Here is an 18,385-nt window from a genome sequence, read left to right as displayed (position 1 = left end):
GATAGTACTGTTCCAATATTTGAGGAGTGCCTACAAATTATTGACGGAGGGGGTCAAATTATTTTCCAAAGCACCAAAAGGCAAGATAAGAAATGAAAATCACTAAGGAGAGAAACAACCTAGTACTAAATTTCCTAACAGTGAAAGCAATCAACCAATGGAATAGCTTGCCTTCAGAAGTTGTGGGTGCTCCATTACTGAAGGCTTTTAAAAAAACTGGACAACCATTTATCTGAAATGGTATAGGGTCTCCTGCTTGAGCAGGGGGCTGGACTAGAAGACCTCCAAGATCCCTTCCAAGTCCATTATTTTATGTTCTATGTTCTAGTATACAAATTATTTAGAAACTTCTAAAAAAAAATTCGAACTTTTTCAAATTTTGTTGGTTTTTCAGTTTTGGAAATAGAATCTCAGCTCGCTAAACAAACCTGGACTTGACTGAAACAAAACCTCCAACAATGGTCTGCTGTGTGAATGGTATTTTAATTGCAGTTCCAGGTTATTTGTAGGCAATGCCGAGCAATACTAAAGTAATTACAAAGTTGGAGCTGAGAGCTGCTGCCTCTCAGCACCTTTAAATAGTCGCGCCGGGCTGCTGTCCAATCAGGAGGCCTCCGACCTCTCTGCGCCTCTCAGCTGGTCAGCTGGTCAGCTGCCGCTGCCCACAACATCATTCCCTGCCGCCAGAGTTCTCGGAGGGCTTCTCCTACCATCATAGTGGCAAGGCTCTCGGAAGTGGTCCTTGTCCCCGTCGCAATGTGTCCGGCCACCTACTCCCATCACCAACACCTGTGCATTGTGCTCTGTTCTCCCAGATCCCCCCAGAGGTTCGTTCTTGCTTTCTTTGGGTCTGACGCTCCCCTATACTGTGATGTGTCAAGCTGGAGCTGGGCTCGACAGGCAGCCCCCCTCTACCAGGAGTCCACCTAAAGGAGACAAAATGGAGAAGTCAACATTACTTATTCATGCCCCGGGGCCCCTGGTTTGGGTAGGTATGTCTGATGGAATCGCCGCAACAGCCTCTCAGTATTGAGGTCCCCCACTGGTACCCATGAAGCCTCCTCGTATGGGTATCCTTTCCACCGTACAAGATATTTGACCCGTCCTCTAACTAGTTTGGAATCGAGGATCTCATCTATCTCATAATGATCATTGTCCACCTGTCCATGGTTCTCTGCGGGTTCCCAAATAACCTCCACTGATTTCAACAGGCTACTGTGGAACACCGGGTGGATCTTGCCCAGTAAGGGTGGTAGTTTAAGAGCGACCGTTACTAGGTTGATTACTTTGGTTATCATGAAAGGGCCCAGGTATTTGGGCCCAAGTTTTTTACTAGTTATTCTTAATTTAATATATTTAGTGGAAAGGTATACCCGATCCCCTGATTTGAAATGGTTTATGTTCTGCCCTCTTTTTGTCAGCCTGTTGCTTATATTCTTCTGCTGCTCTGTTCAATGCTAGTTTTACTTGGGGCCAGACTTTCTGGATCTGGTCGGGCCAGCCCTCTGGTGCTATTTGTCCCTCAAATTCAAGTTCTGGCACAGCAGGGAACTCCCTGCCAGTTACCACCTGAAATGGGGTGAAACCAGTACTGCGATGTATGGCATTATTATATGCAACCTCAGCGAATGGTAGAAGGCTAGACCAGTCAGATTGTTGGTATGAGATGTAGCAGTGCAAATAGCGTTCTACCATAGCATTGGTCCTCTCTGCTGACCCATTGGCGCTAGGGTGAAAGGCTGAACTCAACCCCTGTGAGGATCCTATTATATGGATAAAATCTCACCAAAATCTAGCAGTAAACTGTACCCCTCTGTCAGATATAATCCGGTGGGGTGCCCTGTGCAGGTGGTAGATGTGTTGGATGAACATCTTTGATAATCGTCTGGCAGAGGGGGCCCCGCTGCAGGGTATAAAGTGGGCTTGTTTTGAGAACAAGTCTATTATAGTCTATATTACGGTATTACCTTGACTCTCCGGGAGATCCACAATGAAATCCGTGGAAATTTCATCCCATGGCCTATTGGGTTCCACAACAGACTGTAATAGTCCCAGATGGGACTTGGTTACTGCACACACAGGACAACTTTTTACATAGCTCTCAATTTCTAGACGCATATGTGGCCACCAGAATTGACGTTTCGTAAGGTGTAACATCTTGAGCAAAGTGACCAACTGGTTTAACGTCACGGTACCTCCTCAATACTGACATCCTAAGACGTTTGGGGATGTATAACTTATTCGCCATTCAGGCAAGACCATCTCTGTGGGTTACCGTGAGTTATGCTCTGCTAGCCAAGAATCCTCCCATAATGCCTGACGTAGCTCATTGTACTGATTTACGGATTTACTGAAGAATTTACTGAGTCTTCAGTGTCTATTCATCCCACAGGTTGCTTACTCAGTATCATGGCTTGTGCTACCTCTTCTCTTTTACTATTGAACTGAGACATACGGGACAGCGCATCAGCCAGAATTTTTTTCCCAGCAGGAACGTATTTCGGGGTAAAACCTCTGGAAATACTGCACCCAGCACACCTGTTTTGGGGATAGCTTTCTGGGTATTTGAAGGGCCTCCAGATTTTTGTGGTCAGTCCACACTTCAAACTGGTTTCCTGCAACCTCCAGTAGATGCCTCCATGTGAGTAATGCCCACTGTACTGTGAAAGCCTCTTTTTCCCAGATTGCCCAGCCCCTTTCTGTAGGCATACATTTATGAGATGTGTAAGCACAAGGCTGTGGCCCCCCCTCCCCGGTTGTTTTTCTGTAACAGAACGGCTCCTATGGCTACATTGCTCGCATCTGCCTGCACTACGAAGGGTAACGTTGGATCAGGGTATTTGAGGGTGTTCACCAGCAAAAAGAGTCTTTAGATTCTCAAACGCTTTTTGACATTCAGGCGTTCACATTATTGCCTGCCCTGGTTGTGGTTTTATCCCAGTATTCTTGGTATGCAAAAGGCTTGTGAGGGGTAATGCCACCTGAGCAAAGGACAGAATAAATTCCCTATAGAAATTCACAAACTCTGCAACTGCTTCCTTGTTCCCGGAGCTTGCCATTCTAACACTGCCCTAACCCTTTTTGGATCCATTTTCACCCCATCCCATGAAATTTGATATCTCAAATAATCAAGCTCTGTTTGATGAAACTCACATTTCAAAAGTTTTACAAATAATTTTGCATCTAGTAATTTCTGCAACACTTGGCATACTAACCAGGTGTGTTCCTCTATCATGTTGGTATAGATCAGGATGTCATTCAGGTATACAAGGACCCCCCAGTCCAAATGCTCATGCAGTATCTCGTTTATCAACTGCATGAACACAGCCGGAGCGCCCTGTAACCCGAATGGCATCACCTGGAACTGATAACTCCCCAGGAGACAGTTAAACGTGGTCTTCCACTCATCCCCTGCCCAGATGCATACTCGGTAATACGCCTCCCTCAGATCAAGTTTCGTGAAAATCCGGCCAGAGGACAGAGTAGATAACAAGTCCTTAAACAAGGGTAAAGGATATAAATGCTCTACACAGACTGCATTGAGTCACGGAAATCTACACATAGATGTAAGCCCCCATCTTTCTTCTCCGGAACAAAATCGGTGCAGCCATATGAGACCTGGCTAGGTTTTTATCTATGTATCATCTCAACTCATCCAGTTCTTTAGGTGTCATCACATACATATGGGGCTTTGGTAGTTTAGCTCCAGGTAATAACTCTATGGCACAATCAGTGGAGCGATGTGGGGGTAAAGCCTCAAACTCCTCCTCATTGAAAACATTAGCCAGGTCCTTATATATCTCTGGAAACCACCCCCCCCCCCCCGTTATGGACACTTGTTCCCTCTTCAACTTGTCCTGCACTCGCCCCAGTGGCTGCCGGATTATTGGATCTGGATTGATGGCCAATCGCAATTTCTGGAATCCCCCTTCCCACCAAATGGTGGGCTCCCATTTATCCAGCCATGCTAGGCCTAAGATGATGGGTTCTATCATCCTTTCCACCACTATGAACCTAAGGTATTCCCAATGCTCCTCAATCTCCAGCCTAACAGGCTCAGTCACATGGGTGGCTGGCACCCCCTGAACATCGAGCCATCCATTTGCTTGAACTTAATGGGAGTTCACAATTTCATCGTACATAACCCCAAGTCATCCTCCACCGCCTGGCACATTAAATGCTGGGTGCACCTGGAATCAATCAATACCCCTGCTGACTCCCTATGTATGTGTGTATATTTCTCAGGGTTACCGGTATCACAAATGGATGTACTGGATTACTTACCATGGGGTCATTGGGATCCTCCTCATCACTGTCTCCCGACACCACAGGTAAACTCCCTGCCCCAAGTGGGCTCCCAACGTCTTTAGCCAGCGTATGTGGCCCAGTAGAAGGGGTTTGCGATGCTATTTGGGACCGTTCTGAAGCCGGACGGACCCAGTCCCAAACCTTTCCTCCAGTTATCAGCGGCTGGGAGGCTGAAGGTTGTAGAGGAGGTACCAGGCACTCTGCCGCTCTATGGCCACTCTGTTTGCAACAGAAACAATGGAAAGCCGGCTTTCTGACCGGGTCGGTTGTGCCTGGGGCTGGACCCTCTGCTCTAGTCCCCTGAAAAGTTGGTTGTTTGTCCATGACCCGTCTTTAATTGGCTGTGTCCCCCATACCCCCGTGAACAGAACTCTCTCAAGCCAACATCCAGGTCTATTGCCACTCTGAACCAATCTGCCAAATGTGGTGGCAAACCCCTGTAAACACAGGCTTGTCTCAGGTCCCGGTCCCAACCCATATGGAATTGGTGGACCAGAAGGCGCTCTGGCCACACTCTTAGCCTCCCTGTGATCATGTGGAACTCTTTCACATAGTCCTTGGCTGGCCGGCCTCCTTGTTTCAGGGCCACAAGCTCCCCTTCCGCCAATTGGGTTCTGGATTTATCTTCAAATCTTCCCCTTAATGCCTCCAAGAACAACCCACCATTCGCCAGTTCTTTGGCGTGGTCACTATGGAGGTTGGCCACCCAGTCTGCTGCCTCCCCCATCAACACTGTAGTAATAGTCACAATCATTGTCCATTGTGAAGGGTTTAGTCATCCATACAAGTCCATGTGGCTTATGATTTGACTCAGAAACAGTGCCATCTGATCAGAGCTATCATCGAAAGTGGCCGGAATAGGTGGAGGACCCTATAGCGTTTGCTGTGGCCATGCCCCAGGAGCCCATGCAGGGGCCTGCCTGGTATCGCTGGTAATCCTACTTTGCACATGATGATGACTAGACTGTTTCCTTGGGACCAGTTGTGCACTGTCATGCGTACCTTGTGCCCTGCGTGGTCCCTGGTCAACACCATGCAGCACCTCCCTCAATGATGATACTGGAGCACCAGCTGCCTGATATTCTGTGTTTCTAGACCGGCTGGAAATTTTCTCCATACACAGTTTGGGGCTAGCCAGGTGAAAATGAGTGTCTGTTCCCTGTGTCCCCACCCATCCCTGCCATGCGGCTGAGGGGTCCACCCCAGTTGCCCAGGGCTGCCATGAAGGGGCATCCTTGAAGCTGGCTTCCCCAAACCGTTCCCTTAACATATCTAATGTAGCAGTCCCAGGGCCTGTGGAGTAGCTCCATTCACCCTCTTCATCTTCCGTCCGCCTCCTCTCCCTCCACCTCTGAAAGGTTGCTCCAGCGGGGGGGGAGTGTTGGGGTCCAAGGCACTACAGGACCCGTAAGAGCAGAGTTATGCCACCAGTTGCCTGAGGAGGTTTGTGCCAGACCAGGCACAGATGCCTCCAGGTTCTCTGCTGAACCCTCATCATGCTGAGGCTTTCTCTCCTTTGGTCTCACCACTGCCTGCTCACTGTCCTCCGGGACCTCCTGGACCTCTGGTAAAGCAAGGTCTTTCTCTTCCTCCATCTCCTCTGGCAACAGTAGCCCTGCTGACGTGCCCTCCGCTATGCCTCTGCTGCTCACAGGAAAATGTGAAGTAGAAGGAGCACCGACTTTCTCTCAGCTCACTAAACAAACCTGGATTTGACTGAAACAAAACCTCCAACAATGGTCTGCTGTGTGGATGGTAGTTTAATTGCAATTCCAGATTATTCATAGGCAATGCCGAGCAATGCAAAAGTAAATACAAAATTGGCATTGAGAGCTGCTGCCTCTCAGCTCCTTTAAATAGTCCCACCGGGCCACTGTCCAATCATGAGGCCTCCGGTTTCTCTGCACCTCTCAGCTGGTTGGCCTGTCAAGGGAAGCTGATTAGATGAAGATGCCTGTGATTTTTAAATTGGAGGAAGAAACAACAGTAACCTATGCTATGCTCATTGCACTACTCTAATACCTGAAAATCCAAAGGATCTGGAAAGTCTGTAATAAAAACCAAGGAGCTAGCAAAAAATTGGGCTAAAACTAAATATAAAGAAAGCTAAACTAATGACAACTGGTACAACAAGCAGCCTTAAAATTGACAATGAAGATGTCAAAGTTGAATAGCTTCTGTCTTTTAGGATCAATCATAAACAACAAAAGAACAAACAGTCAAGAATTATACCACAGACTGACTTCCGGTTGGTGACTTGCGGCGATATGGTGTCGAGTGAGTGATCGCTACTCCCCGACACCCTTTATCACCGTGTTTTGGGGACCCCCTTGGGGGCGCAGGTCCTGGAGAGTCCTGCGGACAAAAGAGAGAGCCTGGCGAACGAGAGTGTGAGGCGCAAACACCTCTCGCAAGTCCGGGCGGCTCTGTCGATCCAGCATGGTGAACCAGTCATTTGATGGCGGGCCTGAAGCCGCAATAGCCAGCAAAAGGACGGGAGCGAAGCAGAAGATTGGGGTGCCGTGCTAGATCGGACATCGCGTTTTCCATACTTTGGGGTGATTCGGTGTTGAGAGAAGAGGTCGGCGGAGCCAGGAGAGGACTGCTGTGCAAGGTGGCGACGGAGAGTGCAGAGCAGAGTGGATCGCAGCGGCTGAGACCTGACTGGCCGACGCGAGATACGCAGGGAGCAGGTCGCTTTTATAGAGAACTCTGGAGAGCGTGGCGAGGAGAAGAAACAAGCATTGATATGACTGGCGCTGATTGATAAGCAAGATGGAAAGTGAGTAAGAGATCGATCTACGGGGCTTCTTTTTTGAGTGCCTCAGCAGAATAGCGGAACAGGAAGAGCGACCATTGTTGAACTGAAGGCGTGAGACAGCAGAGGACTGACAAGAAGACGATCTAGCAGTGAGATATACCATAGAGAAGTGTCAGAATTTGTCGGAACTTATCAGGAGTGGAGAGAAGAAGACTTATGAACTTGTAATCATTATTATTTACTAAAGGAAAAGTAAGAGGGGAAAAAAAGAGAGAAGAAGAAGAAGAAGATCTATATACTCTTACTATATACATTATAATATAATATATCATATACACAAATTGTGATACTCTGACCCCCATTCTCCCCTTTATTTTTATAAGTAATTGGGTTTTCAATATTTGAATTTTGGTTCTTTTGTTAAATAACAATAATATTAATAAGAATTACAAACTGTTAAGGAAGATAGGGAATATAGAATATAGAAATCAATTGTTGATCTTATTTTGCTGTTATTAGATATATTTATATTTAAGGATCCAGATTTATAATTATTCAATTAATTAATTAATTAATAGCATTGATTATACTTATACATACTTATACATACTTATACATATTTATCTAGTTATATCTATCTATTTTAATATATTTATTTTTAAGGGTAATATTTAATAACTTATTTATATCAATTCCATATACTAAGGCTTGAATTTAGTTATATAAGAATTATAGGTAGTGTGTATTAACTTATTTATTATAATCTTCCTATATTGAGGTTTGAATATAGCCATATCAAATCTATAATACTTATTGGGATATATAGGTATAGAACTCTTGGCTCACACGTGAGAATTGATTCAGAATTTGGTAGTGTGATTTAATCCATAGGTCTTAAACCATTAAGGAAGTCGGAGAATTTTGATGTGTTACAAAGATTTGATCTAAGAAAGATAGTTTGATGAATTGATCTTGTCTAGTGAAGATAGTAAACTTCTTGAATAGGTTCAAGAAGAGGAATTAATAGAGGAAATAGGGGCAAAACCATTGAATGGTTATTTGGAAAAATATTGAGAAAATTATAAGAGAACAAAAGTTAACCTTGAAAGAAATGGCAACGATGACATCGACAATCTTAAAATCTGGCAAAAAAGCCCCATCTAATCCTACACTGACAACACTATCTCCAGTAATCCAGAAACCCTTAGAAGGCATACAGAAGTTAGATAAGCCACCAACAACTCCAACTCTCCAAACAGTACAATCTTCTTTATTGCTGATTCAGGAGACCATGTTAGCAATGCAGGAGAAATTGTTAAATAGTCACTCTGAACTTAAAACGGATATCCATGTTTTGGACACAAAAATGACCGAGATCCAAGCTTCCATCGCGAATAATGAGAGAAGAATTCAAAATGTAGAACAAAGGATGGAACAAAGTGAGAAAAAACTAGATATGGTGGACCGGACATTCGCGATACAGAACAAAGGAATCGAAGAGTCCCTGATACAGTTGGAAATGGATAAGGCTTCATACTACCTTCACCTCCAAAACATTTGCGAAGAGAAGGAAGAGGATTTAGGCGATAAAATAGCTGAGCTGATAGCAGATGTCCTTCAACAGGATAAACAAGATATCATCAAAGAACTTGACGAGGTTTACAGGGTTCAAACGAACTATGTAAGAAGAAACAGACTCCCCAGGGAGGTCCATGTGAAGTTCGCCAGGAAGAAAGTGAGGGATATTCTTCTTAACATAGCGAGAGAAGAAAAGGTTGTATTTCAAGGAAAGGAGGTGAATATCCTGAAACAGATACCTAGAAGGGTGAGGGAAGTGAGGAAAAACTACAGGTTTCTGGCGAGCCAACTGAACAGAAGGAACATTATATTTCGATGGATCCTGCCAGAGGGGATGATAGTATCATGGCAAGGAAGAAAAGTTAAAATCAATAGCTTAGCCGAAGCACAAGATTTTTTAGATCAAGAGGAGGGGAAGAAGAACAAATCAGCAAAGAAGAGATTGATACGGTAAACACGGAAGAAGAAACCTCACAAGAACAAAGCACAAAGGAAGATATAGAGGAGGAGAAGAAAAAAGAAGAAGCAGAAGGACAAGGAAAGAAGATTAGACCAGTAAGAGCAGTAACGCTAAAGACAAATAAGAACTAGAATCCGGATACAATATAAGAAATGGATGGCCTAAAAATTTTATCCTTAAATGTTAATGGCTTAAACGATTGCAAAAAAAGAAAGATAATTTTATCAAAACTGGTAAAACAGAACCCAGACATAATTTGTTTACAGGAGGTTCATATAAAAGAAGATGAGGCAAATTGTCTAAAATTTATTAAATTTGGCAAATTATTCATGTCACTAGCAGAGAAAAAGAAAAGGGGTGTGGCGATATATGTGAAAAAAGGAATCGAGGCAGAATTAAAGTATAAAGATACTAAAGGGAGAATTCTAATGGTAGAAATTAGGAGAGGTAATGCAAAAATGATGTTGGTGGGAGTATATGCCCCAAATGAGAAACAGGGACAATTTTACAAAAAATTACACGAACAATTAGGGAGTCGGGCCCATGCTGAAATATGTATGTTAGGCGATTTTAATGGAGTTGTTAACCCAGTGAAAGATTATAAAAATGGGGAGAGAAAAAGAAATAAAAGATTACCTCTGCCAAAAAGCTTCTTTGATCTCATGGACGAAATCAACCTAATTGATATATGGCGTACTTTACACCCGCACGATTCCCAATATACTTTTTTCTCAAATCCATAGAATTCTTGGTCCAGAATTGACATGGTATGGAAAATTAGGTCTAGAAATTAAGAAAGTGGATATAAGTATAAATACTTGGACAGATCATAAACTTCTCGAAGTAAATTGGCATTATATTAACAAGAGAAGACAACAAAGATTGAGTCTAAGGTCCAACCTCTTGAATGAAAAAGAGTTTATAATAAAATTAAATGAAGAAATTAAGCGCTTCTTCATCGAGAACGGCAAGCAAGGTACGGCGAAGGAAATTGTATGGGATACCATGAAAGCGTATTTGAGAGGAGTAGCGATATTGTACACGGCATTCAAAAATAAGGAAGAAAGGAAAGTTAGAGAGGATTATAATAGGAAACTAGAAGAAGCGGATAGCAAATTACAACAAAACCCAGGAGATGAGATGGCCAAACAAAAGTGGATGATGGCAAGGCATAATCTTAACATTCTGGATCAGGAAGAGTTGGTGCAAAAAATCAAGAGAACAAAACACTACCACTTCGAGAACGCCAACAAGTGGGGAAGATGGTTGGCATACAGATTAAAAAAAAGAACAGGAAAAAAAAATCAAATTCTTATACTAGAAGATTCCAATGGAGATAAAGAAGTGGACAAGTTAGAAAGAGCGAGAGAATTTTACGAAGCTTTATATAAAGAGGAAGCGATTGATCCAGATAAAACTGTACAATACCTGATGGAAGCTAACTTGCCACAGATAACGGAAGAAGAAAGAGAAATGCTAAATAACAAAATCACAGTGGAAGAACTCAAATTGGCTCTTGCCAAAATCAAGAAAAACAAAACACCAGGCCCAGATGGTCTCCCGGGGGAAATTTATGCAAAATTCGAGGAAGAATTACAATTAGAACTGTTAGATATATTTAATGAGGTATTAGTTGGTACAAGAATCCCAGATTCCTGGAAAGAAACTTATATTACACTCATATTGAAAGAAGGTGCTGATTCAAAACAGATAGCAAATTATAGGCCGATTTCTTTGTTAAATTCAGATTACAAATTATTTACAAGTATAATTGCGGAGAGACTAAAAAAAATTCTAAATGGCTGGATTCACAGTGATCAGAAAGGATTCCTCCCAGGGAGGCAAATGAGGGATAACGTGAGGACTGTAATAAATGTCATAGAATATTATGAACAGCCGGAAAAACAGCTGGCGTTAGTGTTCTTGGATGCCCAAAAGGCGTTCGACAACTTAAATTGGAAATTTATGATCAACCAAATTGATTTAATGGGATTTGGGACAAATTTTAGAAAGATGATCGAAAATATTTACCATAAACAGAGGGCAAGCATTTTAATAAATGGGGACAAGACACGGACATTTTGGATACAAAAGGGAGTTAGACAGGGATGCCCCCTGTCCCCTCTACTCTTTATAATGGCGCTGGAAATCCTACTCAGAAAGATCAGAGATAACAAAGAAATCAAAGGACTACAAATTAAGAAAGAAATTTTTAAAACACAAGCCTTCGCAGATGACGTGGCCTTAATAATGGAAGATCCCTTGAAATCTGGTCCCAAATTACTCCAGGAAGTACAACAGTATGGAGAATTCGCTGGCTTTAAGCTTAACAAAACCAAAACTAAAATTTTAGCAAGAAATATGACAGAGACAAACAAGAAAGAGCTAGAAAAGTCCTTAGAACTTCAGATAGCAAAGAAAATAAAATATTTGGGAATATGGATTACTGCAAGGTATTCCTCTTTAAAAGAGGATAACTACAGTCCATTACTACAAAAAATAAAGCAGGATATAGACAGATGGAAGAAGTTAAAACTGTCTTTTACAGGTAAGATCTCAGCAATCAAAATGAATATTCTCCCCAAGATTATATTTTTATTTCAAACTATTCCAGTGAACATTGATAAAAAATATTTCCTAGATCTGGAAAGGAAGGTGCGAGAATTTTTGTGGGAAGGGAAGAAGGCAAGGATTGCATATAAAACACTGCAAGGGAAAAGAAGCATGGGTGGCTTCGGATTACTCAATTGGGAAGTTTATCAGAAGGCGGCCAAATTAGTATGGATCAAAGAATGGGTTTCATTACAAAATAAGAGAATCCTGACGTTAGAAGGCCACGATCTACAGGCAGGCTGGCACGCTTATTTATGGGGCCCAAAGAATAAAAAGAACTCATATTTCCACAAACACAAATTAAGGGAGACCCTGATTCAAACATGGGAAGAAACTAGACAAAGATTTTATACGAAAGTACCAATTTGGCTCTCAATTATGGAGGCTTTGACTACCTCTAATAAAAGGGATATTTTGAAATTTGGCACGTACAAAGATATATTAGATGAAAATGGTATTCTTAAATCACGAGAAATACTAAGTAATCAAGGTTTCAATTTAGACTGGTGGAGCTACCTGCAGATAAACTCTAGATATCAAAAAGATAGGGATCAATTTGGTATAGAGACAAAGTACAACAATTTGGATAAAATTATGTTGGGGATTGAAAAGAAAATGCTAGCGAGATTTTACAACTTCTTATTAGGCGAGGAAAGAGCAGAAGGAATAGCTAGGAATCAACTAAGCATTTGGGAAAAAAATATTGGCTATAGACTAAATTTCAATGACTGGGAGGAGGCTTGGAATAGAAATTATAATCTCACTAAATCAGCAACTTACAGGGAGAACCACTATAAAATATTTCATAGATGGTATCTAGCCCCAGCTAGACTAGCAAAAATATTTCCTAGTGCCTCAGCAATATGTTGGAAGTGTGGAAAGGAGGTTGGCACCTTCTTTCATATGTGGTGGTCCTGCCCGGAGACAAAAAAGTTTTGGACAAAAATACGAATCTGGCTACGAGAAATAGTGGAAGAAGATATAAAACTTTCCCCCGAAATCTTTTTATTAGGAATGATGGGAGATGGACTCTCTAAGGACAAGATACAATTAATTATACATGTTATAACAGCGGCCAGATTAACCTTTGCAAAATACTGGAAGGACAAACAAACCCCTCCAGAGATGACAATAATAAATAAAATCCTAGAATGTGCAGAAATGGCAAAATTAACTAGTGTTCTTAAAGACGATGAGAATTCAAAATTTAAGGCAGTATGGGAAAGGTGGTACAAATGGTGGAATAATAGAACAAGACTATAAGGATATGTCTATTTCTAATAATGGTAGATTTGAAGATACTTGATATGTACATAATCTAAATATGTAACCGCACGAGACCTCAGATGTTAACCGAGATTTGATGTTTTCTTTTTAAAAAATTTTTTAAAATCAATAAAGTATTATAAAAAAAAAAAAAGAAATATACCACAGACTAGCATATGTTAGAGTAGCCATGAAGGCCTTGGAAAAAATATTCATATGCAACGATTTGTCTAAACCTACAAAAATCAGAATTGTTCAAGCAATGCTATTCCTTGTGACAATCTTTAGAAGTGAAAACTGGACTTTGAAAAAGCAGAATAGAAAGTGTATCATTTCATACTTCACTGTGTTGAGTTTTCCCATGTTCACACTTCTTATGTTCCATGTTTCCACTGTAATTTGTCTTTGCAGTTTTGGATTTTCTTTTCCTACATAGTAACATCAGCAACTAAAGATCCTGAAGACTTTAATCTAGTGACACGATAATGAGTGTCACTAGATTAAAGTGCCATTAGTGCTCTGAATAGTTCTCTGCTTTTTGTTAGTAACATATTGAGTGCTGCCTAACCTGAGTGGGCTTATGGCACTGATGGCACAATGTCATCAGTTCCTTTATAATTTCTATGCATGCGGTTTTCTTGGTAAAGTACAGGAAATGTTTACCATTGCCTTCTTCTGAAAGTATGTTTTTGAAATTGTCATGAAAGTGAACTTGTGCTTACAGCATCTTCCTATATCACTGCTGCTCCATATAGGTGCCTGCTTGGTTTAGTTGGGCAGCTGGAATAATCATCAAATTTTGGGTGACCCTTTTGCACTTATATAGTTTTGGCATACATTCCTGGAATTCTTCACTCATCCTTCCCAGCAATACCTCCCATCATTCCTTTTGAGTCAGCACAGTAGGATGTGAGAGGGATCAATAGAAATACAGTTTCCAAATTATGAAATTAGAAAGTGGTAGAGACCCCTCCCTTTAAGTCAGAATTCAGATTTTAGCCAATACACAAATGTGAAGATAATTTCTTTACTATTTCCTTTGAGAACCCAAACAAACATGCAGTCCCACCACTACCCTTTAAAGTGAGACAACCCACATGGCTATCATATAAATTCCTGCAGGTAAAGGGAATCTCAGGCCTCCTTAGCACCAGGATATAGGTTGTAAAATATCTGATGATACAGGTCATGCTAGTAAATCTTAGCTTAGGCTTGGCTAAGGACCTGGGTACTTGCAGGACCGCCTACTACCACCAATAGCCTCCCACCGGCCAGTACACTCCCATAGAGAGGGGCTCTTCCAGGTGCCGTCGGCCAAACAATGCCGACTGGCGGCCCCCAGGGGGAGAGCCTTCTCTGTGGGGGCACCTACTATCTGGAACGAGCTCCCCCCAGAGATACGGAGGATCCCGGATCTGTGCACCTTCCGCCGCGCTTTAAAGACTTTATTGTTTCACCAGGCGGGCCTGGCCTAATTTTCTCCCTCTTTTATAGAAGACTTTTAATTTTTAAATATCTTTTAGTATTTTATATATTCAATTTTAAAATTGGTTTTAAATAGTTTGGGGTTTTAAATTTGTCGGGGCCAAAATTATTTAATTTGATTTTATTCTACTTTTAAATTTTGTATGTATGTGTTTTATTGTTTGGCTGTGCACCGCCCTGAGTCCTTCCGGAGTAGGGCAGTATAGAAATCAAATCAAATAAATAAATAAATAAATCGAATCCAAGTTCCCCCTTCCTCCACTTGAATGGCAGTATCACTTTTAGGGATCTGACAAATGGAAAACTATAGATGGGTGTGTCCAACCTTTTGGCTTGCCTGGGCTGCATTGAGTGAAAAGGAATTGTCTAGGGCTGCATAGAAAAGATGTAATATAGGACTTCCGGTTTGGTTCCCGTCGCCACCAGACGGTCTTTTTTCGGACCGCCAGCCCCATCGCCTGTAAAGAGCCGCTTCAAGAAAGGAGAAGCGGCTTGGATAACTCCGAATCCTTAAGGAATCGAGAGAAGAGCCGGCGAGACTAGGTAGAGCCCCTGCAAAGCCCCCAGACTGCTTTTTTTGCTTCTGGGGAGGAAACAGGCGAGGCTCCCTATCCAGCTCGCTGAGGCTCCAGACTTCGGAGGCAATTCTACACATCGTAGAACAAGACGGCGGGACCAGCCTTGCAAGCGAAAACAAAGAGTATTTTTCAAAAGAACAGGGTCAAATCAGGACTTGAACTTCAAAACAGCAAGTATTTGTGTTAGCCCTGTGATTAAATTTAAGTGAAAGATTGAAAGTTTCCTGAAAATGGCGCCCGGCTTCAGCTTTAGTGAAAGCTGAAAGTGAAAGTGGATTTGCATAGTCATTTCAATACGCTACAAAGTAATACTGTCTGCAACAAGTGAAGAGAAAGGGAATTTTTTTAAAAATAAGCCTGATTCTGACTTAACTTTATCTTCAACTTGACTAAACCTGGGGGAATTTTTTAGAGGATTCTGTGGAGGAAGAAAGGGAAAAAAGACTTCCTTCTTTGAAAAAGTTAGACTACGTGGCAGAATGGCCTCAAAACAGACAAAGCAAGAAGTGAAGGCAGCGGGGGGGGGGATCTCCCACGCACAAGCCGCAACAACAGCCTCCTAGTCAGCAGAGCCAGAGAAAGGAGATTGATCTTGAAAATTTAAAAGAGTTTATTGCTCAGGCTTTGATGAGGCAAGATGAAAATATGGATGAAAAATTTAAAAGATCTCAACAGGAAATTAAGCAGGAGATTAAAGAAATCAAAGAGGTGGTTCAAGAAAAATATGATAAGGTGACTAAAAAGTTAATGACAGTGGTGACTGGCCTGTCAGATGCAGTTTTGCAAACTGATAAAAAAGTGGAGGAACTTTTTTGGGGATTGGAAGTAGATAGCAAAATGAAGGAGGTGGATCATAAAATCTTTAATGCTGATAATAAAATGCAAAGGATTGAAAATGAGATGACGATGCAATTTAGATCTATGGAATTTGCTATAAGACTTAGAGGCATAAGAGAGAATAGCAGAGAAGACCTGAGAAAGATCTGTGCTGATGCTTTAGCTGTGATGTTAAAGATCAGCCCTGAAGAGATTTTTTGCAAGATGGACAAAGTCTATAGAGTGAATTCTTGGGTGGCTAAACAAAGACAATTGCCTAGAGATGTGGTGATATATTTTACAGATAGAAGAATAAGAAATGATATTTTGCAAAGGTCCTTTGTTTCTGCTGTGCAAGTGGATGGAAAGGAAATTGGAGTTTATAAAGAGTTGCCGCCTAAGATGTTAAAAGACAGAAAGGATTTTGGATTTTTGGTGACTGAGCTAAAGAAACAAAACATCCCATTCAGGTGGGATGCTCCAACTGGCATAATATTGAGGTTTGAAGGAGAAAGATATCGATTAAATACTGTTGAGAAAGCAGAAGAATTTTATTCTACAGTTTTTAAAACAGGTTCAACATCCCCATGTACATCTTCAGTGTTGGAGATAAAGGAGAGTGATAAGGAGAAGCAGTTTGAACAAGAGACTGAAGAGCAGTGTAAACAGATGGAGAGGGAGGCAATGGAATTGCAGGGAGCTACAGGGGGATTTCTTGATGAGCCCCTGTTAGATCTCCCTCTGGAAACTGTAACTGGACTACCCAAGAATACAAGAGAAGTGGCTTTGGACCTAGCCCGGATGTGTGAAGCTAAAGAGCAGCGTATAACTCGAGCAGCTTATAAGCAAATTAAAGAAAAACAACAACAGGGAAGGTCCAAGCCACAGCAAGACAAGAAGGGAGCTAAGGGCAATACACAAGCATGTGAAGCCATGGGAGGAGCTAAGCCGAAGACTATCAACCTGGAAGAAAGTCTTCAGCAGATGTTCTTATCACTTCAAGAGGCTCCAGATGACAATTAAGTTTCTATCTTGGAATGTGAACGGATTAAATTCACCACAGAAAAGGAAGAAATTATTTAATTATTTGAGACAATTTAATAATGATATTATTTGTCTACAAGAAACTCATATTCGAATACAAGATCAAAAATACTTAGTAAACTCTAGATTAGGAACACAATTTATAGCTTCAAATTTGGAAAAAAAGAATGGCGTAGTGATTTACGTAAATAAAAGACTGTCAGCTAAAATTATAGAAGCAGATGATTGTGGGAGATTTATAGCAATTGAAATTTATACAGAAAATGGTCCAATTTTGGTGATTGGAATTTATGCTCCTAATCAACAACAAGAAAATTTTTATAAGACATTGCATTTTAAAATATTGCAATGGGATTATAGATCTATTCTAATCATGGGAGATTGGAATGGAGTAATTGATCCTAAAATAGATAAAAAGAGTTTGGCAAAGTCAAGGATCAGACTACCGCAGACTTTTTTTGATATGAAAGAAGATTTGGAATTAAAAGATATTTGGAGAATACATAACCCAAAAGATTTGGACTTTACTTTCTTCTCAGACAGGCACCGATCCTTCTCTAGGATTGATTTTATTTTATTATCATCTGATTTACTTGTCAAAACAAAACAAAACAAAAAACCAAAGATTTTTCCAAGGACTCTAACTGACCATAGCCCGGTATGGATAGAAATTGAAATGGGAAAGACTGAGAGAAGATCATGGAGAGTAAATGAAAATTTGTTTAGCTATGAAAAGAATGTAAATGAACTTAAAAAGCAAATGAAAGAATTTTTTGAAATGAATTTGAATAAGGGTACCCCTATTGAAATTGTGTGGGACGCGAGTAAGGCATATATGAGAGGGGTACTCATTTACATGAACTCTAAACACAAATTAAATCGACAAAAGAAAAGACTTGAAATGGAAGCAGAGATAAAGAAAAAAGAACAGTTACTTATAAAAAATCCAACAGATGAAAGAATACGAGGAGCTATAAAACTCTTGAAAGATCAATTTCATACACATTGAGGAAATGACAGAGTACACGGGTTATTGGTAGCATTGAGAGTGGAGGAAAGGAAATTTTTCAACAAAAATTAATTAAAGAAGCTTTCTTAGACTATTATACCAAATTATATGCTAAAGATGATATAAAAACTGGATTTATAGATAAATACTTAGAAGAAAGAAGAGTTATGAAAATATCTAGTGAACAAAAGGAAAGAATGAGTCAACCGATAACAGTTGAGGAGATTATTGCTGCAATTAAACAACTGAAAAAAGCTAAAGCACCAGGGACGGATGGTTTAACTGCGGTGTATTATAAAACTTTACAAGCAGAAATGGTTGAATACCTCAAAGACTTATTTTGCAGTATACAACAAGGGGGTAAAATACCTCCCTCATGGAAAGCAGCTTATATTTCATTGATACCGAAAGAGCAAGCAGGTCTTAAAAAACCTGAGAATTTCAGACCAATATCTCTTCTGAATAAT

The 18,385-nt window shown here is 41.0% G+C and overlaps 1 protein-coding gene across 1 annotated transcript in view; it reads right to left on the bottom strand.

Moving 5' to 3' along the window:
• Positions 1-470: 470 nt before the first annotated feature.
• The window catches only part of LOC148114801 (uncharacterized), a 65,026-nt gene continuing 47,111 nt past the window's right edge, over positions 471-18,385 (bottom strand). The window contains exon 2 of the mRNA XM_087890202.1: positions 471-926. Within this exon, the coding sequence (XP_087746328.1) occupies positions 877-926 (50 nt within the window). The 3' untranslated portion in view covers positions 471-876. The remainder of the gene's footprint in view (positions 927-18,385) is intronic.

This window comes from Pantherophis guttatus, chromosome 3 (genome assembly GCF_059756535.1).
Source record: "Pantherophis guttatus breed Tessera chromosome 3, ASM5975653v1, whole genome shotgun sequence".
Lineage (NCBI taxonomy): Eukaryota > Metazoa > Chordata > Lepidosauria > Squamata > Colubridae > Pantherophis > Pantherophis guttatus.
The sequence above is the reverse complement of the archived record's forward strand: the minus strand, read 5'-3'. Positions and strand labels throughout refer to the sequence as shown.